Here is a 26,351-nt window from a genome sequence, read left to right on the forward strand (position 1 = left end):
ATTACATCAAATAACTCCTAAGTTTTAGAACCTAACTTATCCTTATCATGTTCTTATCCATAAAAAATAAATTTGTAAAACATAGTACAATAAATTAATTATCTAGAGAAAAAGTTGATACGCACACTATTCTACAAAGACTAAGTTTGTCTTTCTTGTTATACAAATTTATGTTTTGATATATCAGTGTGCTACTAACCACTCTCTATATGAAAAGTTTGTTGAAACTATCCATAACTAGTTTAAGATAAGCATGATAGTAATATGAAATTTTTCTCATATATGAAGAACATAAACATCCACCAAACAAAGTACAAAAGGAACTTATGAAGTTCAAAAGTTCAAATTGTACAATGTAAAAGAAATGAAGACACTTTTATACTAGGAGGAGTAGAGAAAGAACAACATTGTTTATAAACCATTCTTAATAGAATAAAACAACACACTACACTAACATAAATTTAAAACTTATAAATTATTGCACACAAATACAAATTCGTAAGTGAATTCAGCATTACATATGGATATTATCCATAAATATTATTTATTGATAAATTCAACATTACAAACAAATTATTACATACAGATCGATATACATAAATAAATTCAACATTACATACAAATTATTAAAAAAATAATAACATTAATAAAAATATTAATAATAATAATAATATTAATATAGCCAATCATCATACATGGAACAATTTTATTATATGTTTTTTTTACCTACAAAATGATAAGTATATTTAATTATTAAATAAAAATTATATGTAATTATTATTTTTTAAATAACATCGTGATAAAAGCAAATGACTATTTAAAAAACAAAATACAAAAGCTATTGTTAGTATATTTAAAATAAAAAATAAATTTATACGCAAAGATTTTATTTTTAAAATTAATAAATATCATACTTACATTAATTTGATTTTTTGGTTATTTTTACTTAATACTTTCAAGTTTTAGCACTAAATTTACTATAATACACTATAGAGACAAAAGAAACAGCATTCAAAAAAGGTTGGAAATTTTAAAACAACAAAATATTCTACAGAAACTAAAAAAATACCAAAAGGCAATATTTACAATAATACTTCAAATGTATTTATTCTCAGGTATAATATACATTTATTTATTTTTTTGAAATGTGACTAAATAATTACAAAATCATAGAGAATATATTGTGTTTAAAAAGATAAAATATTTTTTATAATTAAAAATAGATAACTTTAAGGAATAAGGAATAAAAAAAAAAGAAAACTTTCACCAACCCCAGCAATATAAATATGTTGGAAGTTGGCTCTTGATGATCATCACAAAGCAAAAGCAAAAAAGTGTAGAACTCACAAATACACAGAGAAGACAAGAGAAGAAGAGAGAGATGGCTTGCAGGCAATTCTGGGCTTCAAGGGCTGCTTCTTACCTCAGGATCTCTGTCTTCAACAGGGCCTTTTCCAATGGTAACATCCCTCTCTCCTTAACCCTCTCTTCTTCTCTCTGTGTTATGCTGTGATCTGTTTTTTTTTCATTCATCACCAACAATTGAGTTTTTTTCATGTGTTATGATGTGGATCTTGATCTATGTCTTTCCTCTAATGATTTGAATCTAGGGTTTCTTATTTTCTAGATTGGAAATTAACATTTTTTTTTCATATGATTTATGATGTGTGACGTGCATTCATCATTGTGCTGACTTGTAGTGTGTGGATTCAGATCTCTCAATTTGTTGGCACTGTTCACATTGTTTTTACACCGTTTCCTTTATGTTATTATCTATGCATGTGCTTTAATGGCATGGAGCTTTCTGAACGGTGGTGGGAAGGGAAAGTGCACCCATCCAGCCACTAAAAAAAGTAGCATAAGAAATAATGCACCCAATTTTCTATGATTTTGTCTTCACATTCTTAATGGCAGTATTTTCTGTGACCTACAAAATATGTTGCATTCTGAATCTGGTGTGATCAAACAGGAGAATGCCAAGGGTGGAGCTGGTAATAGATAGTGTATAGTGTTAAAAGGGGTAAGAGGGAATTTTTTAACACTGAGTTACAAAGGAAGCAAGGATAAATTCTATTAACATTTGAAATATTTCATGTTTGTATGCGTTTTCAGAGTTTGTTACCGAAAGTTTGAAGCATGGGTTGTAGCTATGCTGTTTGTTTGATTTCATATTAGATCAGAGAGAAAGGCTTTTCTAGTGTTCTAGTGCATATTGGAAATTTGCTAGAAAATACTTTTGGCTTTTTAAAGTTAACCATTGCCTATTTTTGGGATACTTTTATCTAACTTGACCCTTTATACTCATTAATACTAATTGGCTGGGTAAACATTTCCATCACACAACTGTTTAGTTTTATAACTTGAATGTAAACATCTTATGGGCCTTGATGATTTTCTGACTCGTGGCATATCTACATCTTTAATTTTATTTCAAATGTAATATTTGCATTTGAACCAGTAGGATATGGAAATGTTTGGTTGTTTTTGCAGTTGTTGCAACTAACATTCTTGTAGTTCATCTACATAGAGGCTTTTTTATATGAAAAAGAACATCTAACTTGCATTGTTGGCTTCTTCCATGTTTACTTCCAGTTGTTAAAGATCTGAAGTATGCTGATTCCCATGAGTGGGTCAAAGTTGATGGAAATTCTGCAACTGTTGGCATAACTGATCATGCCCAAGATCATTTGGGTGATGTTGTGTATGTTGAGTTGCCTGAAGTGGGAACCACCGTGACACAAGGAGATAGTTTTGGTGCAGTTGAAAGTGTGAAGGCAACTAGTGATATTAACTCTCCTATTTCAGGAAAAGTGACCGAAGTTAATGAAGAGCTTAATAGCTCTCCTGCTTTGGTAAGTTTTTCTGCTTAATTCTAAGAGTTTTTTACATGAAAGACAAAATGTGTATGCTGAGTTTATAGGCACTAACCTTTTTCCCGCTTTTTGTACTTTGTTGTTTTTGCATGCTACATCTTGCATCACTACGCGTATGCTGAGTTTATAGGCACTAAACAGTTTTTTACATGAAAGACAAAATGTGTATGGAGTTTATAGGCACTAACTTTTTCCCCCCCTTTTTGTACTTTGCTGTTTTTGTATGCTACATCTTGGATCACTACGATTATCTGTAGCTTAAGTATTGCAATGAATAATTTTTGTTATAAACACCTAGAGTTTTAATGTTGTCCTACATTTCTTCACACAGGTCAACTCAAGCCCTTATAAAGATGGATGGATTATTAAGGTTGAACTGTCTGACAGTGGTGAAGTAAACAATTTGATGGATTCAGAAAAGTACACCAAATTCTGTGAAGAAGAAGATTCACATTAAGATCTTTCAGCACTCTCCATGGTGTACATCATGTTTTAATTGGGAAAGCTAAGAATGGCTTGTTCCCTTTTCTACATGTGTCATGTCTTGACTTGTCTATTTTTATTTTTCTCGAGCTTCAGATTCAGTGGGATGATTTTTCACTCTTTGCAATGGAAATATGAATTTGATAATGTGGTAAATTGATGATTAGTTTTCTTTATTAAGCTATACCACTTTTGTTAGTTGAATGTAATAATTGAGAAATAAGATGGAACATTAGTTATCAAGAATTGAAGATGGAGTTGAGATTTCAACATCCATATTCTTTACACGCAATAGAAACAATTTTGCATTTAGAAAACTATTGGTATCGCTAGTTTAGAATGTATCCCATTTCACCTACTTCTTCCATGATTATGCAGGTGTCTCATTCCGTACATTTCAGAAAGCATTTAATGGGAAAACCTATGCATACTTATAAGACTAAAACTGAACAAAAACTAGATTGTACGCCATATTCACTCATTTCTGCATACTCTTAACAATTTAATGTCCATATTTAACTGGAAAATTAGATTAAAACGTACAAAAAATTACTTGTAAGGGCCATTTTGTGCCACCCCCACATGTAATCTGGAATATATCCAGATTACATAATCCATAGGTTTATTATTTCAAATCCAAGGGGTGGAAAAAGACTTCTGGATTATGTATTCCGAAAGCTAATAACACATGAAAAAAAGCTTTTGGATTACACAATCCAGAAGCTAATCTTATGTATAGAAAAAAATTTCAGATTATGTATTCCGAAAGCTAATCACAAAAGACTTCCGGATTATATAATCCAAAATATTGAAAAGGGTATTTTTGGAATATGAAAAATTTATGGGAGTGGCACAAGAAGGTATGGAGGTGCAGGAAGAAGCAGCCCAGAACGCAAAGTTTTCTGGAAGATAATATTACTCAGGATTTAAAACATTGGGGCTTCTTCATGGTGCACCCCATGTTTTAATCATGCACCCCTGTGGATTTGTGGTGTTATGATGTGACTACATGTATTTTTGGTTGAGCATTTCATTGTTTCTGAATGGTGGTGGTTGTTGTGCTTGGTGACTAGAGGTGATGGTTGGTGACGAATGTTTTGTAGTTTCATTTTCAGAATCCAATAATCATTTTTTGAATTTCGTAATCCAAATTGTAAAATGTTATAAGTTAATTTATGTAAAATCAAAAATACATATTTATATTCCAAAATACATTGTTACAAATTATTCATCTTAAAAACCTAAATTAAATAAATATTGTTATTAAATATCTTAATTATTTATATTTGTAGTATGATTATACAAACTAAAGTGGTAATCTTGTTGAAATTGCATCATCTTTTATCATAATTACTTATATTTTACTCGATGATTTTAAATTTAGGAGTTTATTTTTGTTGACACAAGAAACATTTTATAAAAGATAGCTAGAGAGACATGTTAGCCGTCACATACACTTGAAAATGACATATATAAATAGTTATAAGTAACACATAACTTTCAAATACATGTATTTCTATTGTTGTAGTAGTCTAAATATAATCTCATTTGTTTTATAAAATATTTTATAATTTTTTTTTCAATTTCTTTTAGGCTTTTCTCTTGAAAATTTTCCTTTAAATTTCTTCTTCTCGTTTTTTCCTTGTGATATTCCTTGTTTATATTTTTTTTTGTCTTATAAATATTTTTCTCACTTTTTCATTAAATTCCTCTCGGATCTAATTACATAAGCCAACATACATGCTAGGAAAAAGACCTTGAATTAAATATTTGCGAAAGACTTCCCTTTGAGTTTCCTAAGAAACAATGTGAAAAAAAAGTTTTGCATTTATCCTAAATAATATCAATAACAACTATGATGTATTTATGAGACAAATTATACCCAATAATATCAATATGATGTGTTTAACAATATAAAAATAATATACTTTTATTAAAAAATATAGAATTAAAATTTAGTGTTTCTCTTGTATTTTTATTTATTTATTACACGCCCGCTACTTTAATAATAATAATTTTTGTTGGGGTTGAAATATTTATATGTAGCTAATCTCTTCTTCCCAATTGATTCAAACTAACTGAAACGACACACGCAGAATCAAGGGTTTCGTTTCTTCTATCGCATCTATTCATTCCTTAAGTTTGCACTCACAAGCGCCAAAATCTCAATGAATTAATCTTCTCTCGTTTCAAAATTCCGAATCCTCGCAGTAGCTGCTTCTCTCTCTCACTTTCTCTTTACGATTTTCAGTAGCGCATCTCAGTTCCTAAATTTTATGCATGCCTTGTTTAGAACACGTTCGCACATTTAATCTTTGGATTTTATCTGATTTTTTCCTTGCTTGAATGCTTAGGAAACCTAAGAGCTGAAGCGATTTGCTCCTTCGTGTTAATTTTATTTTTAAATTGAAGACATGTTGAAGTTCTTGATTTTCTTTTTTTAATTTTGCTATTGAAAAGTTAACATTTCGTTTTATTTATATGTATTTGTTTTTGCTTGGTGTTAAAATAATGAACCCTTGATGTCAGTAGTACTGGCCTTGGTTGAAGAGGTTGGCATTAATTTATTCACGAGTCTGTTTAATAGGCACAGTCACTGTTAATTAGGTTCTTGATTTTTATTTTTTTTCTGTTTCTGAAATTTTGCACTAGCCTTTTTTTTTCCCTTGTTTTGATTGTTCAATTCACTGAGATGTTTTTTGCATTCTAATCTGACCAACTGTGTTAGTGCAATTGCAGGCTTGGCATGATGGATTCGAACTTACCGTTGCCGCCTCACGGCGATTCTGATACGAAAACCGCATTTCGCAAGCCTTCTGGTGATGCAGCTAGTAGAAATTATCGGCGCCGGTCACCTGTTGATGGATCATCCTCACCTGATGGTTGGGATCTTTTAAGCTCTTGGTCTTATTTCTTTTAGAAGTTTCAATGGTATTGTGATGAATTTTCAACCAATGTTGGTAATTTGGTATTTGAAACTTTTTAAATTTGTGCTGTTCGTGCATGGTTCTTCTTGTGATGGAATTAGATAGGTGGTACGTTATTTCTTTTGTCACTTACCAAATGATCTAATTTATGGGCGTGCTGGACTTAAGGCTGATTCATGGTGTTTTCTGACGTCACAGCAGTTCCCTGTGTATGAAAACTAATACAGTGTTTTATGTTTGTGATTAGCATAAGGTGGGTATGTGATTGCAGTTTATAGCAATTTAAAATACTTGCACTATTTTCCTTAATAGCTTATGCAACCTACTCCTTTTTCCTGTCTATGTGGTCAGCGTTTTGAGAAGATTTTAGTTGGTATGCTATGAATCTTAATTCCACTATGGGGGAAATGTTTTTTTCTCTTATTAATAAGGTAGTGGTATATTGTTAACAACCCATTGTTATAAGTTTTCCTCTTATTGTCTCTTTGTTTTGTGTTTTTCAATATCTGGTATGAAAGCTTTTAAAGAGAAACTTAATCATTTGAGAATAATGATTGAATTAATGACTAAATCCTTTGGATCGTATTCCTTACCAATAAAAGGTAATAGTACATTCAATACTATTAGCCCTTCGTCTTATGGTGTTTTAGAATTCTTGATTCAAGAGCAATTAATCACATGACTCCTTTTCCTAAGCTTTTTGATTCATATGTAAAAGTGACTAGAAAACAACTCATTACAGTTGCAAATGGTGATGATGTACCCATATGCAGATCTAGGAATATAACTTTAGAATCATCTATTGTATTAAAGGATGTTTTATATGTCCCACAATTGACCAATAACTTTATCTATAGACAAAAGCTTACAAAAGATTTGAATTGTTCAGTAACTCTTTTATGTTCTTATTGTGTATTTCAAGACTTTGCCACAAGGAAGATGCTTTTAATTATTAAGGGAGTAGTATGAGTTGTATCTACTGGAATCCAAGGGCCAAAACAATGACAAGCAACATCATAAACATGAACAAATTCCCAAATATGGCTTCACTATAAAAGATTTGGGCATCCCTCCTTCAACCTTTTAAAATCCCTATTCCCTCACTTATTCACTATAGAGTTTGTTGAGTCTTTCAAATTTGATATTTGTCAACTGTCAAAGCATCATCGTGCATTTCATTCCATCTTTTTAAAAAAAGAGTAATTTCTCATTTGAATGGATTCACTATGATGTCACATGCAAACAATTGATGAAATTCTTTAGGACTTGAACTCATGCCTAGGAAAGGGGCTATTCCTTAGGAAAGAAGACAAAATAAGACACATTGACCTTGAAGATATATACTCATGTAGACTATACAAGTTTTGTTAGTTACAGAAAATCTACATTTGTGTTTTTTATGTTTTTTTGAGAAAGTCTAACTTAGAAGCAAAGAACAAGATAGAGAGTATCTCATTCCAGTGTAGAAGTTGAATTTCGAGCCCTTGGTCAAGGTTTGTCTGAAGGGACTCTGGATGAAGATTATATTTGTTGACCTTAAAATAAAGGTTGACATCTCTATGTAATGTACGGTGATAACAAGTCAACCATGAGCATTGTCCATAATCGATTTCAACATGATTGGACCAAATATATTGAAATTGACTGGCACTTCATCAAAGATAATCTTCATAGGAGCCTAGTGGTATAACTGATGTCCCTATAGGATTTCAGATAGCATACATTTTCACTAAAGGGCTTCCTAAGGGCAGATTCTAGAATCTTTTAGGCAAGTTTGGAATGATTGATATTCATTTACCAACTTGAGAGGAGTGCTGTAAATAGAAAATTATTAGGATAAAAATTATTCTCAATATCTCCATAATAATTAGGAAAAAAATGTGTTCAGAATCTTCTTATTCATTTCAGCATATTCTTATTTCTTTTTTTTTTTATAGGTTTTGGTTATTACAAATAGAAATAATGAGAATGTAATTGATGTGATTGTTATTAATTAAATAATTATTTATTTTCTTACATAGTTTAAACAAAACCCTTAAAATTGTTTATTATTAAGAAATTAGTTGTTTGACCTGAGCTGTTTTTTGTGCACAACCTACTGTGCAAGAATTGCACAATGTAGCTCTCCTATACGGAAGCAATTCACATGATTGGGCAAAGTATTCAAGGTCAAAAACCAGTCTAATTGTGATATGGTTCAAACTATGATTTTTTTTGTATCAAATCAGGATACAAGTAATGAAGTTTGCAATTCTAACTACAATGGTGCCTATCGTGTCTTTTTTATCTTTTTCTTTCTGTTGTGAAAAGCCAAAAGTAAATGTCTATTATCTTCCTAGTCACTTAAATGTTTTGCTATTCATATCAGTTAATTGTTTAAGTGCGTGTTAGCACATGTCCAAGATGCATGTATATTAAGAAAATCACGTCAGTTACCTTCAGTTACGCACTTAAAACACTGCAAGACAAGCAAACATTCTGTCCCTTGTTCTTGCCTCATGCATGGAGAACCATTCATTACACGTTACGACATTGCTTATTGTTTATTTTAAGCTGTTCACTTTTGGGTATACCCTCATATCAATGACCCTGTGCTGCAATCTGCCAGTAACTATTTTTATCTGGAAGAATCTCCATAAAAGTGTTTTGCATAATAATCCACTACAGTACTGATCTTAGTGTTATAAAATTCAATGCTAAGCTATATGTAGTCTATGACTTCAATAAATAAATTTATGTTCTTTATATGCAGCTAATCCTAGGCAAGGACATAGCTCAAGTCCAAATCCAGTGAGAGAAAATTCCTCAAGAGTCTCTCACCATTATTCAAGGAAGTATGATGACCGGGAACCGGACCAACAATATGGAAGAAATCACTATGGCAGAAGCAATGACTCTCTTAGAAATCCTGATAGACAGTCATCCAAGAGTTCCCATGGTCACTCTCGACGTGACAAGTATGCAAATGAAGATAGATATCGGGAGAGGCAAATCTCTCGTTCAGGACATGAGTCAAGGGATGATCATATGCGAGAAGAGAGCGATATGAGGTCAAAAAACTACCATCGCAGTGTGGACAAGTATTCACATGACAAATATAACAGGCCTGATCATAGAAGCAAAGAAAAACGAAGGGAAGCATACTTGGATCATAAAACATATAAAGAGAACGATCCTTATGAAAAATCTGCATATAGTAAGAAGCATGCACTGCATGATGAGGTGGAGAGGGAGGGACTTTCATTGGACTGGGATGGTCGAAATGAAAGAAGAGATTCACGCAGAAGCTCAGGGGACTACAACAGAAGTGACCAACGAGATGACTCAAGTCCACAGAGAGACAACGATAAATATAGTGTAAAAGATGCTTATAAGAGTGAGCAGAAGGAGTTAAACGATCAAAACATTCCATGGAAAGAAAAAGGAAGACATGACACTGAGATTGGGAAGGGAAAAACTAGGAAAGAAGGCGAGCAGTGTGCTGTTGAAGATAAAGAAACTTCTGGGAAGAAACTAAAGTTGTTTGATCCTGACAAGGATGACAATAATAGAAAAAATGGTATTGTTTACATATTTTTTTTACTGATTTTTTTATATTTGTACCATTATATGAAATTACTGTGTTGCTTCATTTTCAGGTACTGAAGCCAATGAAAGTAAGAGTTCAAAGTTTTCTCATGAGAGCAAGGCAGATTCATTGGCTGCCAAGACCAGTGGCTTTGATGGTGACAATGATCTAGATGCTGCAAAATTTGCAGCCATGAGGGCTGCTGAATTAGGTATGCACTAGTTATCCTCAAAATTTCCCTACTTTTGGGTTATGGACATATGTTTGCTTTTCTATGATTGATTGGATTCAGATAGATTTAAAGTTCACAATTTCAACTTTCACATTTGCTTAAGGTGAATTGATGTGGGTTTGGATGTATATGACGTGGATGTTTGCCATTAAGTCCTCAAATTTATTTTCTCTATTGAAAGTTTTTCTCTTCTCTCCTAATGATTTGAGTTTCCAAGTTGTCAACCTTAAAAAAAATTATTTTAGCCAAGCATCTAGAAATAGATGAGACTGAAATAGGAACTTGATTATAGATCATATGCATGTTGTGTTCATTTTGAAATTTTGGTGCATAACAGTTAATAGGAACTTAGTTGGGGCTGGTTGCTTGACTACTGACCAAAAGAAGAAACTGTTGTGGGGCAGCAAGAAGAGTACACCTACTGAAGAGGTATTTTGCATTTTTCTTTTTTTTGGATGTGTTCTTTCCTTTTGCAAATAGAATGGCATATAAGACAGTAACTTTTCTTTGGGATTAATATACTCGAGGAATGATCGTGAAGTTGAAATGAACTGAATTAGTGTAATTCACATTTCTAGGCTTTTGTATCCCAGGAACTAGTGCTTTTCAATTTAGATGTTTGAGACGAGAGGTTGAAATTGTTCAGTTAATGATGACAAATTCGATCAGGATTTCTAAGAGAGTCATTGCTTCCGCCATAGTGATTTCTTCCATATTGTTGGTCCTGTTCCCGGTCATGACCTAATAACCGCAGTCTATATGATACACAGGTATAGGCAATGGTCGTTTCACACAAAACCGTATTCTATATGCTATGTTTTCAAATAGACGACGGTTATAATTAGAAGCGCAGTCTATATAATGATCTTATTTTTAAAATTAACATCACATTTTTGTAGACGACGCTCCTGTTGAACCAGTGTCTATATACGTCGTGAAACCCTTATTTTGCACTAGTGAGTATTTCTATTTCATTTTTCATGAACTAATTTTTTACTATATAATGATTAAGAAACACTCTTTTTGTTTCCACTTATTCATCTAATTGGTCTAATTCATTATTGGATTAATGAAAGTTTAGTTAGTAACAATAAATTTATCTTCAATTTGGATATTTTTTAGAAACTATTCTTGTGGAGAATAATTTTCTCTTTATTGAATAACATTTTATAAGTGAAGAATTTTAACAATGCTATGTCGTGGAGTAAAGTACTTAAAAAAATAAAATTTTAAAGTTGCACAAATAGATTGAAATTGTAAAAACCAAAGTTTTGAAAAGAAGGGAGTATGAGCAAAGAATAGTACTGACGGATAAAAGTGCATCTAGAGTTAGCAGTTGAACTTGGTCAAGCTAAGTCAACATATCCACCATCACATTTGCCTTGAGTTTGTGAAACCTCAACATTATCTCCTTCTTTAGTTATCCATTCATCACTAGACTCAGTATCATAAAATGGGAAAGCAACAGATTTTCTTATTTGTTTACTTTTTAGCTGCACATCATATAAACTAAGTCATTCATCTATTTCTGATGCAAAAGGTTTCTTCTTTTTGTATTAAACTATGATTAAATATGAAAATTTAATTACTATATAAACCAAGTAAAGGCAATTAAAAACTATAAATAACTTGATAAACATTAATTACCATTTCAAACAAGCTCCAATCACACTCACCCAGAAGAGCCCTAATTACGCATGGTTCATCCACACTTATCCATATTGAAGACGGTTCATACCCTTAGTGAATTTGAAGTCCTAGAGTGCATCTGCGGAGGCCTCTAAGTGCATCGTGTGCCCTTCTGCACTTGCTGCAACAGACTAAAACATCAGTTCCTTTACTAGCCGGGCCCTCCTTCCAGATTTCCACCTTAGCTGCCTTCTTTGCCTATGCCTCCATATAACCTGCATTATAGCTTCCATAACAGTAAAACAAAACCTCTCTTCATAGCAACATGTCATGCCCACACAGATAACATACCATGTTGGCATAAGCAATCTTCTAGGCAACCTCCAACTTGTGCTGTCAAACTATGATTTCCTCTGCCATTGCCTAAGATAGCTCCAAAGATAGCGGGTCATAATTTCCTAAATATAGAAAATGCTTTGCCTCTGCTTTGTTGCTATTCCCTTCGCAACTGCTCAATTTTGTATAGCATAGACAAGAATGGGTGTTTGACATATTGTGCTGCCGATAGAGTTGAATCGTCTGCATCAACCGAATCAAGAATTAGATTCTGCAACCAACATAACACCCGCACAATGGGTCAAAGCTACCTTAAACTTAGTTATCATTCAACAAATTCTAAATTAATATATTGCTTCCTTTAAAAATCCTCTATGGCATATCAAATATGTATGCATTTGTACTGTGAATGAACTACATATACATTCTCACCAAAATATGCCTTGGGATTTGTTGGTTGAAGTCACCCTGTAGCGTTGACCTGAAATGTTGTATACCTATCGATAATTGTACATAAAAATATAAGATTACATATTGCTAAAATATGTACCTGTGGTTGAGTTTGTACGTAATAAGTAGATGAGTAGTAATGTGGAGGATGACCTGTTTTGTGACATGGGTAATAACATATTTTTACATTTCCGATAATTTGCTACTAACTATGCAATCGTTGCTTTATGAATGGTCTTGCCAAATATTGTAGTCTGGGCATCGTTGGGATACAGCTATGTTTTCTGATCGTGAGCGGCAAGAGAAATTTAACAAACTCATGGTAAGTGTTTGTTCTATTCTGACCCAAAAATTGCATGAAGGGGATGTTACTTTGAATGAGTCACTCCATTGGAGTTTCTTCACCTACTAACTCAGTTTGAGTCTAAGGTTGTCCTCGTGCCTATGGCAAATTGTAGGGTGTGAAAGGCGAAGCTAAAGTAGAGCAGAATAGCAACAACCAAAGCAGTAACGATATTCTCCGTGCCGAGAAGCAGAAGGAACTTCAGATTGATCTAGAGAAACAATACACTGCAGGCCTTCGACGAAGAGATGGCCGTACAGTTGGTTTAGGGCTTTAAACATGTTAAGCATCACATTCACATCACCCCTTTTTTTAGACATGTTTGGGATTCTATGTATATCATGTCACTCAACACCTCATCGGACTTCCTCTTTCAGACACCGCATGCTAAATTTGTATTTTCCCATACAATTTGCTTTTCTTATAAGCCTGACAAAATTATCTTTTTATTCATCATTGATTCCGTCTATACAAAACTTAATTTATCTAATTTATTACATAATACAAACAAATTGATGATGTGATCAAATATATTTCTATATACATGCATAGATTTAAGTCTTATATTTATTTTTTTGAAAAACTTCTAATACAGAGACAATTTTTCACTGTCTGATCTCAGATGAGTATGGGTGATGTAAAAGGGGCACGAAATTAAAGGAGAAAACAATAATTTTAGTAGCGAAAGAGAGAAATGGAGAATAAGTGAGAAGAGTGAATTTATGATGATTTCACACTTTTACTTCACTAAAAGTTATCTGTTGTTTGTAGGATCCCTTTTTCCTTTTCTCCATTGAGTCTTTATCATATTATTTTTCAACCATGATCTCCTGGCTTATTCAGTTATTTGAAACTTCGTAACAAAATGACTTCGATTCCCATCATTAGATAATCAGTTTAAAAGGTTGATGATAGTCACTTTTCCTTACCATTGATCAATTTGAGCTTTTTCATAAGCCACAAAAGTTTTATCAAACTTCCTATCATGCCTAATCAACATTTAAATTGTTTCATTACCCTTGAAATTGTATTTTTGTTGTTAGACTTTTCATCTTTTTATTCTTTTCAACTTTAAGTCTTTGCTTTCGATTGATCAAACATTAAACATCTTCATCACCTTCCTTCTAATGATTTAAAAAATTACTTAAGGATTCACTTAACTTTTGGAAATATATTTTTTAACTTAATCAAATTCTTCAATTCTAACTCCAAAAGAGCAAACTTTACATTCTTAATATTGATGTCTTTAGTAACATCAACAATCATGATTAACTTGAAATGATTTTGTATCCATCTTCTTTGACTTCTCTTCAACCTTAATCTTAATCTTCCTTGATCAATTGTCTGGTTTACCTGAAATGAATACAATTATTATTAGTATAATGACCACAAATATTATGATATTTACAATAATTCATTCTTTTTTTTTTGTTCTAAATAGGATAACTTATGGTCATCACTCAATTTTTTTTTATGATTTAACAAAATATAAAAAAATTATGTACTTTTGCCACATCGAAAAATGACCATTTTATGTTTTAATTCTCATTGTTGTAGCAATTTGCAAACATATAAAGTCCTATTTTTTATGCAATATTCATATTATTGCTTACTTCTTTTTCACTTCCATTTTATTCAATTCTTTATTATTAATCAAAGTTTCTATGTATGCTATTTTGTACTGCTCTATAAATTTTTTTATATCAGTCTTTCTTCAACATTATTTGTTCATTTTTTCTAATTTTATCGGTCAATTAAGCTATATCTATCAAGGATAGATTTACCAATTTCTTTCTTATAAAAAAATATAACCTTGTTGTTGTCATACAAATCAACTCATGCTCAATAATTTGAATATAACATCTAGATTTTAATTATCTAATTGATTTAGATAATCATCTCATTATTATATCTTTTAATAAATCAATTAGACTTACTTAAATTTCTTGTAAATATATTAATTATTGTTGCATTTGTTATTTTTTAAAAAAATCTATAATTTGACCCACAGTTCTGATGACATATTTGCATTATCATTTATAATTTTTGCATTATTATTACTATTATTATTATTATTTTATTGGGTATTTATTACAATTTTTCCAGGTTATCAATGTCATAAAAATCGAGAATAATTTATTGAGTGAAAGAATCGCACAAAACACATAGCAAATAGAAATCAAATCCAACACACTTAAATCTAACCAAAATCACGTGTTTTATAAAACTTTTGTAAATAAAATACGAGTCTCATTGAATGGCAATTTGTTTTTGATGAATTTGCATTGATAAACTGTGTTTGTTCCACTTGTTCAGCTGTGTGTAACACGAGTTAAAATTTTATTATATTTATCATATTATTTATAAATTTCAATAAACTTTTATCATAAAATTTTATTTTAAATTCCTATCTTAATTGAAACAACCCAACTTTCTTTATATTTTCCATTCAAATCATTCCAAGTTTACTCTTCAAATTCTCACAAATCTTCCTAATCCAAATATCCAAATAAAGCAAACTTAAGAGTCCTATTATTTTCTTTTTCATATTCCAGTTTTGGCGTTACAATGTTTAGTACAAAAGCTATAATATAATTTCGAGCAGAGTTAGAAAATTATATTTTATACGAAATCATATATTATAGTTCATTTAGAATCCAGTTGTCACCTTTTGCTATATGACACCCCATTTTCAACTACTTTAACATTCCTCATGGATGATAATAGATATTTCGATTCATTTTGATTAATAAATTCATTCTCAATATTTATATGCCTTTTATATACCTTAATAAATATGCAACCAGGACTACCAATCTTTCCAAGTTTTAGCTTATAACCTCATTATTATTACTTCAATTAATAATATATGCACTTTCATTTTTAGCACAATATATATATATATGATCACCATAATTTATGGATTATCTGTTCAGTCATAAATAAATAAACAAATTAAGTACATTCTTTCAATTCATTCTTATAAACAACTCCACTATCAATATTTAATTGGTGTTAATCTAATATATATATATATATATATATATATATATATAGTCATAAAAAAAATTAATTCATTTAAATTTCTTCTCCATCCAAATTTTGCACTCATAATCGGTCATCTAAACATGATCATAACAAAAATTAACAAATGTTCAAGAAGTGTTGAGCATCACTGTCTTCATCTATAGAACTTTAATAAATGATCTCTGTAACGAAAATGGCGAAATGAGTGTGAATTAGAGTGAATCTAAAGAAAAATCCATTGAAAGAACCTTAGCATTCACTGTGAAAACCAGGTATGAAGTACCCACGGTTGAGCAGTGAGTGTGCGTAGTATGTGAAGGGTTGATGAAATTTATTCATAGGCTAATAATAGTTAACAAAACCCCTGATTTAGCAGATGTTCCATGTCGCGGTTCTTAGAGGTTGTAGGAAATGAACGATTCTCTCTCACCAAAAACAATTCAAACATGGGAGAAAAAACTGCACCTCTGATGGATTTTTCACGGTTTTTGTTTCATGAATATCACAACAATTCCTTTAGGAATTAATTTGGGCGATGAAATTGACCAAATTAAGGAATGGGTCCTCTAGCAAACTTTGTCTGCCACAGTTGTTTCATCGATACCCCAAATATGAAAAATGACTTGGAACCTTGAGATACAGAAATTTTAACGCCAACATGCAAGTTGGTATTGGATTCGGAACAAAAGATGGCTCATTTAGTCAGAAAGCCAATCTTTGAAACTTGACATTTCCCTCGCCCACAGATTTGTTGATGAATTTTGCTATAGCCTAAGTATTGGTGCGAGATTTTGCAAAAGGGTGAGGGAGAGAGGAAGAAGAAGAAGGAAAAAACAATGATTGGCAGAGATAGTAGTGTTATGAAGGCATGGGAGGCCACGGTGAGAAAGACACAGGCTGTGGCCAAGAAGCGTGCAAACAGCATATTTGGGATGACCCATGCAGATGAAGAAGACCATAGCCGTAAGGATCATTCAAATGGAAGTGAGGTATATGAACTTTACCATGCAGAGAAGGTTCTGTCCAATGGGGATTACTACAAGGGAGATTGGGCAGATAATTTTCCACATGGGAAGGGAAAATATGTGTGGACTGATGGGTGTGTGTATGTTGGAGAATGGGTCAGAGGGAAAACAATGGGAAAGGGAAGGTTCAGTTGGCCAAATGGGCCAAATTATGAAGGTGAATTCAAGAATGGTTACATGGATGGAACAGGCACATACACAGCCTCAAATGGTGACATATACAAGGGGCAGTGGGTGATGAATATGAAACATGGTAATGGTGTGAAGAATTTTGCCAATGGAGACAAGTATGAAGGTGAGTGGAGAAGGGGGATGCAGGAAGGGCAAGGTAGATATGAATGGAGGGATGGGAACTATTACATTGGGGAGTGGAAGAATGGGAATATTTGTGGTAAAGGGTCATTTTTTTGGGGTGATGGGAATAGGTATGATGGGAGTTGGGAAGATGGTTTACCTAAAGGGACTGGAGCTTTCAGATGGGAAGATGGAAGTTTTTATTCAGGAAACTGGAGCAAGGATCCCAGAGATCAGAGTGGAACATACTATCCACCAGGATCATCACAGGAGGGTCACCTTGAGTGGGATCCTGGAGAAGTGTTTAATGCATTGAGTGCATATGAAGTTTGTCCAGGGGAGAAGGTTTCAATTTTGCCATCACAGAAGAGGCTTGCAGTGTGGAGGTCTTCAAAGGGAGGGGATGGTGCTAAGCCAAGGAGAATGTCCATAGATGGGAGGGTAAGTGTTGGGTTGGAGAAGCCAAGTGATAGAATGCAGTTATGGGGTGGTTGTGAGGGTGATTTCAGTGGCACTAAAACTCCAACTACTGCAGATGACAACCTCACAACTTTAAACCATGATGGTTCTATTTCAAGAGGGACTCATCTCCAAACCCTCAAAGCACCCACCAAATCAAAGAGGCAAGGGGAAACCATATGCAAAGGACACAAAAATTACGAGCTCATGCTCAATTTGCAGCTGGGAATCAGGTACATCATCAAAATTTTACAAATTAATCAATCTCACATAGAACCACACATGCAGTTGAGTTATTCCCTGCATCACATATGAGTCATTAGAGTTTGTTTGATTTGTTACACAGGCATTCTGTTGGAAGACCTGCCCCCTCAGCATCACTTGATCTAAAGCCTTCAGCTTTTGATCCCAAGGAAAAAGTGTGGACAAGATTTCCCCCAGAAGGATCTAAATACACTCCACCACACCCATCATGTGAGTTCAAATGGAAGGACTATTGCCCAGTAGTGTTTAGGTAAGATTGTATACATGGATTTTTCAAGGAAAGTAATTATATATTTACTTTTGAAAGTTTTCTAAGACAGGTGCTAAATTAAAGCAATTAACTTTACCATAACCAAACACATGTTTATCCTAGTGCAGTGGTTAGTTTTCCAGGTAATTACTTTTGTTGGAAATCTCACATCTAATAGAGAATAATATATATAAGTGAGTACAAACTTTATTTTATAAGCCAATTTTATAAAGTTGAGTTAGGCTTAAAATTCTCTTATTGATATGGTATCAGAACTATTTAGAGCTTATTATAGTGAAAGTTTGTTAGACCTATTGTGACACCCGCTATCGGACGAGTTGGCAGGTCTCGACGTGAGGGTGTATTGGAGATCTCATATCTCCTAGAAACCAGCGATATCAATCCTTATTTATTTTCTTCATTCTTGTACTAAATCAGTTATAACTTTTTTTGTATGAATCTCTCCGCCTACAGAACTCTTAGGAAGCTCTTCAAGGTGGATGCAGCTGATTACATGATATCTATATGTGGAAATGAGGCCCTTCGTGAACTTTCCTCTCCTGGTAAAAGTGGTAGCTTCTTTTACCTGACCAACGATGACCGCTATATGATAAAGACAATGAAGAAAGCCGAGGCAAAAGTGAGTGTGCTGTATCTTCTCCCTACTTCAATTGTTCTGGGAAATTAAATCAAGCCACCTTCTAACGTATTTGGCTATGCTGATGCAGGCTCTTTTAAGGATGCTACCAGCTTATTACAATCATTTTCGAGCATTTGAGAATGCTCTTGTGACAAAATTTTATGGTCTGCATTGTGTTAAGTTAACTGGACCAGCTCAGAAGAAGGTAAAAAAGCTTGTTGGATTATAGATAGAACAATATGATAGATTTATATGGGATTATGAGAACAAGTTTTATTTTCTTGTATATTTATGGTTAGACATTTGGTAGGAGGTTGATTAATAAAGCCATGTTTAGTTAAGAGGAAAGAAAACAATATTTTCTTCTGTCTAGATAGAGATAAAGTGAAAAGAAATAAGAGAATTTTTCTTGCCCATTACTGTTTATATTTTACTTTCACGTACCATGGCAAAAGAAAAAGAAAAGACCCTATGTGGAGTCATTTGTGGTTTCTATAACTGCATAAAAAACTTGGAAGTTAACACTTGAAATTTTGGGATTTTGCAGGTTCGATTTATCATAATGGGCAATCTCTTCTGCTCTGAGTATACCATCCATAGACGCTTTGATTTGAAGGGTTCTTCCCTTGGGCGAATAACAATTAAGCCAGAGTCAGAGATTAGTGAAACAACTATCCTTAAAGATCTAGATCTAAATTTCATATTTCGTCTACAAAAGTCTTGGTTTCAAGAATTTTGCAGGTGATGAAAGATTTTGTCACACTGTGTTATATCTGAGATGTTGTCTACCCTGTTAAAGTTGGTTTCTTTTCTAATACCCCAATGGAAAAAAATAAGCACACAAACTATATATATTTGTTATCTCAGGCAAATTGATAGGGACTGTGAGCTTCTGGAACAGGAGGGAATTATGGACTATAGTCTGCTGGTTGGTATTCATTTCAAAGATATATCAGAAAATGGAGAACTTATTTCTTCAGGATCTCACACTCCTACTGGTACTACTTAACCTCAACTCCTTGGCATACCTACAATACATTCAAAATTCAAAACTAAGAAAAATGGTTTGACTTGTCAATTTCAGGTGATCCAGAGAATGAAGGAACTCCATGTACTTCTAGAGCAGACATGGATCTACTTCTTCTAGATCCTACCAGGTCACATATCTTTTCGAATTTTAATGCTAACTTGTAATGCAATTGATAAAGATTGTTTTGTCATCTAGAGAGTATGTTATTTGATGTGCACAAAAGTATATCAGCTATAGTAGTTATTGAGAAACACTTTTTTGTAAGAGAAGAAGGCTCGTAACCAATTATAATCATGAACTTAAACTTAAATCAAAGATCACAAAACCAGTTTAGTAAGACGAAGTTTGCAGCTGTTTTACACAGTAAAATTTGATCTTATCTCTAATCGATGTAGGATCTCCAACACATCTTTTCATATTAAGGATGATACACCTTGAACATGAAAAATAGAGGAGGGTCCTATAATAGACTGTCTTAATAAATCTAACTAAAATAGATTCTAATACCACCTTATAAAGTGATTTTAAATTTAATTTGTCCTCACAAAACCAACTTAATAATAAGATGAGACTTGTTCTTCACTTATACACTATAATGAGTTATGTGCCAAAACTTAGTTCTTAGGGTCACCACCCAGAAGTTACTCTAGGTTGCTCTCTAAATACTTTTAAGTACCAATATACTCTATAACACCATTAGACATTAATGCTATGATTATTTGAATCAACAAGGGTAACTTTTTTCCAAATAAATGCTTGGTTATTGCTTATTTGCGTTGCTAATGACAAGCCCTCCAATTTTGATCTTAGCAGTAGAAATATTTGGACAAGTTTTTTCATAAAAACTTTTAATCTGAAGAAAAAAGGAAATTGATTCATTTATAAGTTAAAATAACTTATGAACAAACAGATTCATGGAGGTTTTGAATCTGGGAAATTTTGTGAAAAGCTCTGCCCAAACTCTGCCTGAGGATTGTTACACAAGTCATGGTGTTGGATAATACATATGTGTAATTTGCAATTGCAGATGGGCAAGTATCAAATTGGGTGTGAATATGCCAGCAAGGGTTGAAAGAACAGTGAGGAAAAGTGATTGTGAATTACAACTTGTAGGAGATCCAATCGGAGAGTTCTATGAGGTGGTTTTGTTTTTTGGTGTCATAGACATACTTCAAGATTATGACATCAGCAAGAAGCTTGAGCATGCCTACAAGTCCATTCACTATGATCCAACCTCAATATCAGCCGTTGATCCCAGACAATATTCAAGGCGTTTTCGTGACTTCATATTCAGAATATTTTCTGAAGACTCTTGAAAGGCCTGCACCATTCTGTGGATTTTACTATGTTTCTTACCTGCTACTCTATGCAATGATTGCTTCAAAATTTCAACTATTACAACCACAATTGAGATACACATAACTTTTGGGTAATCCATTTTTTTTCTATTTCTTAATTAGCTTATTGTTATGTATAGTGAGCAACTTAATTAGTATACAAGAGAGTAGCATGTGAAATGGTTAAAGCAAGAACATTTTGTACTTCTACAAACTTGCTAGAATATAATTATTCCTCCCTCCCAAAGGGGGAAGAGATGACAGATACTTCATACATTTATTATCAGATCGAGATGTATATTATTGCATAGGAAATGAAAGATTAGTGTACATGTTCAATTTTTTACTTCTTTCATTGATTTCCTTGCTACTATGTGGAATGGACATTGAATAAGTCTCTAAACCTTTTTTGACAAATTTGTTTGGTGGAGTGGTTATTTTCTAAAAGAGTACAAATTTTATCTTTTGATGCGATATGTTTATGATATTTATGGAGTAGAAAATTGTGCGAAGAATAAATTTATAATAGATAATGTTTAGGGAAATATGAATGGAGTTTGATCACAAAATTTATGACTCATTAATTCTTAATGAAATAAGTCAAATTGAGTTGACTCATTTTTAGCTCAACTCATTCAACTCATGATTTTAATTGAATCATTTTGACACTCGTGTATATAAATACATTTTTTTCAATGATTAAAATTAATAGATATAAATAAACTCTTAATATTATATATTTATTTTTGATTTGATGTATAACTAATATTTATGATTATGGCTTGATTTCGTATCATGATATCAAACTAATAGATTCCAAACTACTTAAAGCATCTAGTACTTTGATGTAACCATTAGAAAATTTTGATAATATATATATATTATATTTCTACTTCGTAAAGGAGTTAGACAATCATTAAATAGAAATCAATTTTAGAAATTAAAACTAATTAGTTGTTATATTGAATAAGTTAGAAAATCATTAAATAGAAATCAATTTTAAAAATTAAAACTAATTAGTTGTTATATTGAATAAGTTAAAAAATCATTAAATAGAAATCAATTTTAAAAATTAAAACTAATTAGTTGTTATATTGAATAAATTAAATACTATTTTAAAGACTAAAAAAATAATTAGTATTTAAATTAGTTTTTATCATGATAAACCGTTTCTAAATGAGTATCTAATTAACTACCAAGATTTTTAAGTTAGTAGTTAAAACTTGGATAGTTAATTAGATACCAATTTAGAAACTATTTATCAATAATAAAAATTAATTTAGATACCAATAATTTTTTAGTTTTTAAAATAATATTTAATATAGGAAATGTATCAATTAATTATGTTTGGTATCTAAACTTAGTTTTAATGATTTTATTATAGTGAAACAAGTGTTATATAAATGGTTGATAAGATCAAGATTGTTTAACGAGGTATAGACGAGTATTAAACATGTGTTAGTTGGTGAATTGTTGTATACTTTGTATGAAGTTACAACAATTTGTTTTTATTTTTGCTTCCTTTAAGTTTGTATGGTACGCCTTGTACCAATTATGAAAAGAAGTTTGTTTTTTCTTATTTAAGAAAAAATAAAAGGATAAGAATAAAAGCAAATCAACCCGTTCTAGCTTGAAGCCAAAAGTAGATCTTTTGAAACCACGAAATTAAAATCACCAATGAATACAACAGTTTGAGTCCTCGTATACTTCACAATGTTCCATATTACAAACGTTAAAACTGCTGATAAAAAATAAAATATGTGAGTAGATGATTTTTTTTTTTTTTGAAAGGTTTTAAACCAGTGACTTTGAAGAGCTGTGAAATTAACATTTTTTTTATTTTATTTTTTCTAAAAAAGCACAAAAATCAAGAGCTTCATATACAAATTGCTATAAATGATTCCATTTATTTGTGAAACATGTATTGAATATCCTTTTTGATTTGTGATGAGTTCCATATTAAAAGCAGAAAGAAAATTTAGCAACCCATGATTTTGTTAGCCTTATTGTTAGCAACCTGAGATTTCTCGACCACAACCCCATCGTTCCCAGCAAGTGCCCTGTACTTATCCTTCCTCGTAAACCCAGTGCATTCATACGACAATGTCGATGCAATCACCCTCTGTATGTAATTCGCCACCTCATGGCTCGTCTTCTTCCCCGACCCACAAGTCAACTCTTGAGGCAATTTCTTCAAGAACGTGACTTCGTAAGCGGGACTAGGGTTCATGAAGAAGTAGAAGGGGTCCATGCCCTTCCACCCTCTTGCTGTTGTGCCGTGGAACATGCTCATGCGGTTCACCATGGCCACAGGGACCAGCTCGTCGGTTAGCTCCGCGAACAGGGCGGAGAATCTCAGGAGGAAGGGCTCTCGGCAGGTTGTGCCTTCTGGGCAGATTGCTAGGTCGCCATCTTGGAGGAGTTTCTTTATCATGGCGGCGTCAGTGTCGCGGTCGCGGCTCAGGCGGACGGTCTTGATGGGGGAGATTATCTCGGAGAGGCGGGAGACGGAGTAGGTGACGGCGGGGATGGGGCGGCGGAGGGCGACGGAGAGGAAAATGGGGTCGAGGAGGGTACGGTGGGAGCAGATGAAGAGGACCCCTGAAGAGGAAGTGTTAGGGTTAGGGTTTGATTTGGTGAGTTGTGGGGGTGGGGTGCCCTTGACAAGGACGCGGACTCCCAGGGCCCAGAAGGCATAGTAGACGAGGTTCATGGGGAGAAGGGAGCCTGCAGCAATTCTGAGGCATGCTAAGGGGAAGCCTATGGGTATCCAGAGAATGGTGAGTAGGGCAACCACTGGTGTTGGTTTCTGCACCAGTCTTCCATCATGGAAGATTATGGGCTTTGGAAGCTTCTCTGTACAAACTGATTTCACCTCACTTTTTGCTGGGACTATGTAACCTTCCTGCATTCATGCATGCCATCAAAAACATTAACACCTTTTTAAGTCAATTTTTATATTTGCTGGTAATTCAAATCTTTTATTTAAGAGACAAAAATTAAATTAAATGATTTAAAATAAGATTAATTTAAGTTCAATATATTTAAATGTTTTAGAAAAAAAAAGGTAGTTATGATTAATTAATTAATGTGAAGAAGAGACAGCGCAAAACCAAGACTGTGGTTGTTTTTTGTTTGACCAAGAACAAGAGCTACATGTGAAAAACTGGATAATGTTCTCATTTAAGAATAATGTGACTTTTACCAAACACTTCATTAATTAATACTTTTCATTCTATCATTCTGCCTAATATATATAGGTGATAAAGGATAATTAAACCAGAAAAAAACATTGTATAATTCAACTATAAACTTATATGCTAAAGAGACACTTATACGACATAAAATTTGAATTTTTTAAAAATTAATGTATTTTTTTTTTAAATTTGTGTTAGAATATATTAGAATTTTCAGAAATCTAATAAATACTTTTTAAATTTTCCTACAAATTTTATACGATTATCGTATCCAATATTATCAAACACGACACGTCATTGAGGAGTGTACGAACTTCTTTATCAATTCCTCTTCTTCAAAATATACTAACCTTTTGCATATACCAGCATACATAATCTTATATTAAGCTAATAATAAAAATATTACTTGAACAGAACAAATACATAGTAAAATCTAACAAATATTACTTCTTAACATTCAATCAGCTTAGAATCATATGAATCATATTGACATAAAATGTGAAGATATGAGTAGTGAATGATGATAAGAAGGTTGTTACCTTGCACAAAGCCATGAAAGGAGCATCAGTTAGTCGATCACCAAGTCCAAGGTGTGGCTTGTCTTCTCCAAAAGTGTTGAGAAGAGCTTCAGCTTTGTTCTTCCCAACAAGTACCCCAGGCCTGCACACCAACCCAGTTGCTCTTCCCCTGTATGTCCCAATCTCAGTCCCCAAAACCACGTCTGCTCCTAAAAACTCCTTCAAGAAAGGTTCCACCATCACTCTCGGATTCGCCGTCAGCACGCACCGCTTCCCGCACGACGAGAACACCCGCCACGACTCCGGATGAACATCCTCCGCGTAGAACTTCGGAAGCACCGCTCGCGCCACCGATTCTATGCTCGACACCTTCATCCCCGCCATTGCCGCAAATATCAAAACCTAAATCACACCAAATCAGTTATTTTTTATCATACAACCCTTATACATCAAACAACAACAACAATCTCTCACAAACATTATTTATAAACATGTGAAAGCATAATTTCTCTAATCTACATGGAACTGTGAGAAAAAGGAAAAGGATGTGATGAGAACCTGAATGCCAGCAGATTCAGAGATGAAGTAGTAGAGAAGAGCAGCAAGGGGAGAAGCCAAGACAAAGAACAAAAGGCGAAGAACCCCACCAGCTTCAAAGGAGATGAGAGCAAAATAAGGGAAAGAGCTTCGACCTATGAGCAAGGTTCCATCCATGTCCGCAACCACAGTGTGTTGTTCCCGACCAATAGAGGAGCACTTGGTGACGGTTGGGAAGGTGGAAAAAGCCATGGATGGAAGCAATGAAAAGTGTGGTTAGTTGCATGAATATATATGCAGATTTGGTGGCACTGTGAGACAAGTTTTGGTTTGGTATGAATGAGTATGTGAACGATGACAATGGTGGCTCCGAGATTTCCAAAAGCGATTGAAATTGATTGATTGAAAAGGTGCGATAGAAACGAAGAGAAGGTGACCTTTTTCTGCATGGTTTGCTCCGTCACCTTTTGTCTTCCCATTGCAATTCACATTCCTTATTCTAATTTTTGTTTTCATTTCAACACCTTCTTTAACTAACTAAACTAATTACTTTCATTAATGCAATAATGAAGTAGACCAATTAGATCTATAAGGGGAAACAAAAATAGTGTTTCTTAATCGTTATGTAGTAAAAATTTAGTTCATGAAAAATGAAATAGAAATAGTACTGTAAAAAAAAATATAAAATAATAAATAAATATAATTTAGTGTAAACTTATTTAAATAATTTTTTTAATATGTGTATAAAACTTTAAACAACCACTTTTATGTAGAAGAAAATTTGCGTATGTTGTTTATGTCTTATTAGTCTTTGGATTTGCTTTAATGCACCATCTTTTTACCTTATGTTTTTTTAAGGCCATCTAAGATGTGTAATTTTAGTTAGTTCATCTAGGTTTATGTAGAATTTTTTAATACAATTGGAGTAGCTC

The 26,351-nt window shown here is 33.0% G+C and overlaps 4 protein-coding genes across 11 annotated transcripts; 3 read left to right on the forward strand and 1 right to left on the reverse strand.

The window, feature by feature from the left end:
* The first annotated feature begins 1,301 nt into the window (after positions 1-1,301).
* Positions 1,302-3,512, forward strand: LOC137830386 (glycine cleavage system H protein 2, mitochondrial). Its single transcript, XM_068637682.2, has 3 exons — positions 1,302-1,460; positions 2,593-2,852; positions 3,205-3,512. The coding sequence occupies exons 1-3, from the start codon at positions 1,307-1,309 to the stop codon at positions 3,328-3,330; spliced, it is 540 nt and encodes a 179-aa protein (XP_068493783.1). The 5' UTR covers positions 1,302-1,306; the 3' UTR covers positions 3,331-3,512.
* A 1,710-nt stretch (positions 3,513-5,222) lies between these two features.
* On the forward strand, positions 5,223-13,294 carry LOC137830388 (pre-mRNA-splicing factor). Of its 8 annotated transcripts, none has more exons than XM_068637685.2 (7): positions 5,223-5,566; positions 6,096-6,238; positions 9,036-9,842; positions 9,922-10,062; positions 10,421-10,512; positions 12,752-12,820; positions 12,928-13,294. In XM_068637685.2, exons 2-7 carry the CDS (start codon positions 6,103-6,105, stop codon positions 12,961-12,963), a joined length of 1,281 nt encoding a protein of 426 aa, XP_068493786.2. In that variant the 5' UTR covers positions 5,223-5,566; positions 6,096-6,102; the 3' UTR covers positions 12,964-13,294. The 8 variants fall into 8 exon arrangements, with proteins under 8 accessions (XP_068493786.2, XP_068493785.2, XP_068493787.2 ...); XM_068637684.2 differs by having other exon boundaries at positions 5,370-5,566; positions 12,957-13,294; XM_068637686.2 differs by having other exon boundaries at positions 5,419-5,566; positions 6,085-6,238.
* Positions 13,295-16,573: 3,279 nt separating this feature from the next.
* Positions 16,574-21,590, forward strand: LOC137828307 (phosphatidylinositol 4-phosphate 5-kinase 5). Its single transcript, XM_068634813.1, has 8 exons — positions 16,574-17,879; positions 17,993-18,160; positions 18,635-18,800; positions 18,889-19,005; positions 19,348-19,541; positions 19,668-19,798; positions 19,885-19,957; positions 20,858-21,590. Exons 1-8 carry the CDS (start codon positions 16,705-16,707, stop codon positions 21,144-21,146), a joined length of 2,313 nt encoding a protein of 770 aa, XP_068490914.1. The 5' UTR covers positions 16,574-16,704; the 3' UTR covers positions 21,147-21,590.
* Positions 21,591-23,048: 1,458 nt separating this feature from the next.
* LOC137828308 (glycerol-3-phosphate acyltransferase RAM2) lies at positions 23,049-25,888 on the reverse strand. Its single transcript, XM_068634814.2, has 3 exons — positions 25,441-25,888; positions 24,904-25,284; positions 23,049-24,072 (listed from the first exon to the last, which is right to left on the reverse strand). The coding sequence occupies exons 1-3, from the start codon at positions 25,669-25,671 to the stop codon at positions 23,146-23,148; spliced, it is 1,539 nt and encodes a 512-aa protein (XP_068490915.1). The 5' UTR covers positions 25,672-25,888; the 3' UTR covers positions 23,049-23,145.
* Between the last annotated feature and the right edge of the window lie 463 nt (positions 25,889-26,351).

This window comes from Phaseolus vulgaris, chromosome 7, assembly GCF_051622355.1.
Source record: "Phaseolus vulgaris cultivar YP4 chromosome 7, ASM5162235v1, whole genome shotgun sequence".
In the NCBI taxonomy this organism is placed as follows: domain Eukaryota; kingdom Viridiplantae; phylum Streptophyta; class Magnoliopsida; order Fabales; family Fabaceae; genus Phaseolus; species Phaseolus vulgaris.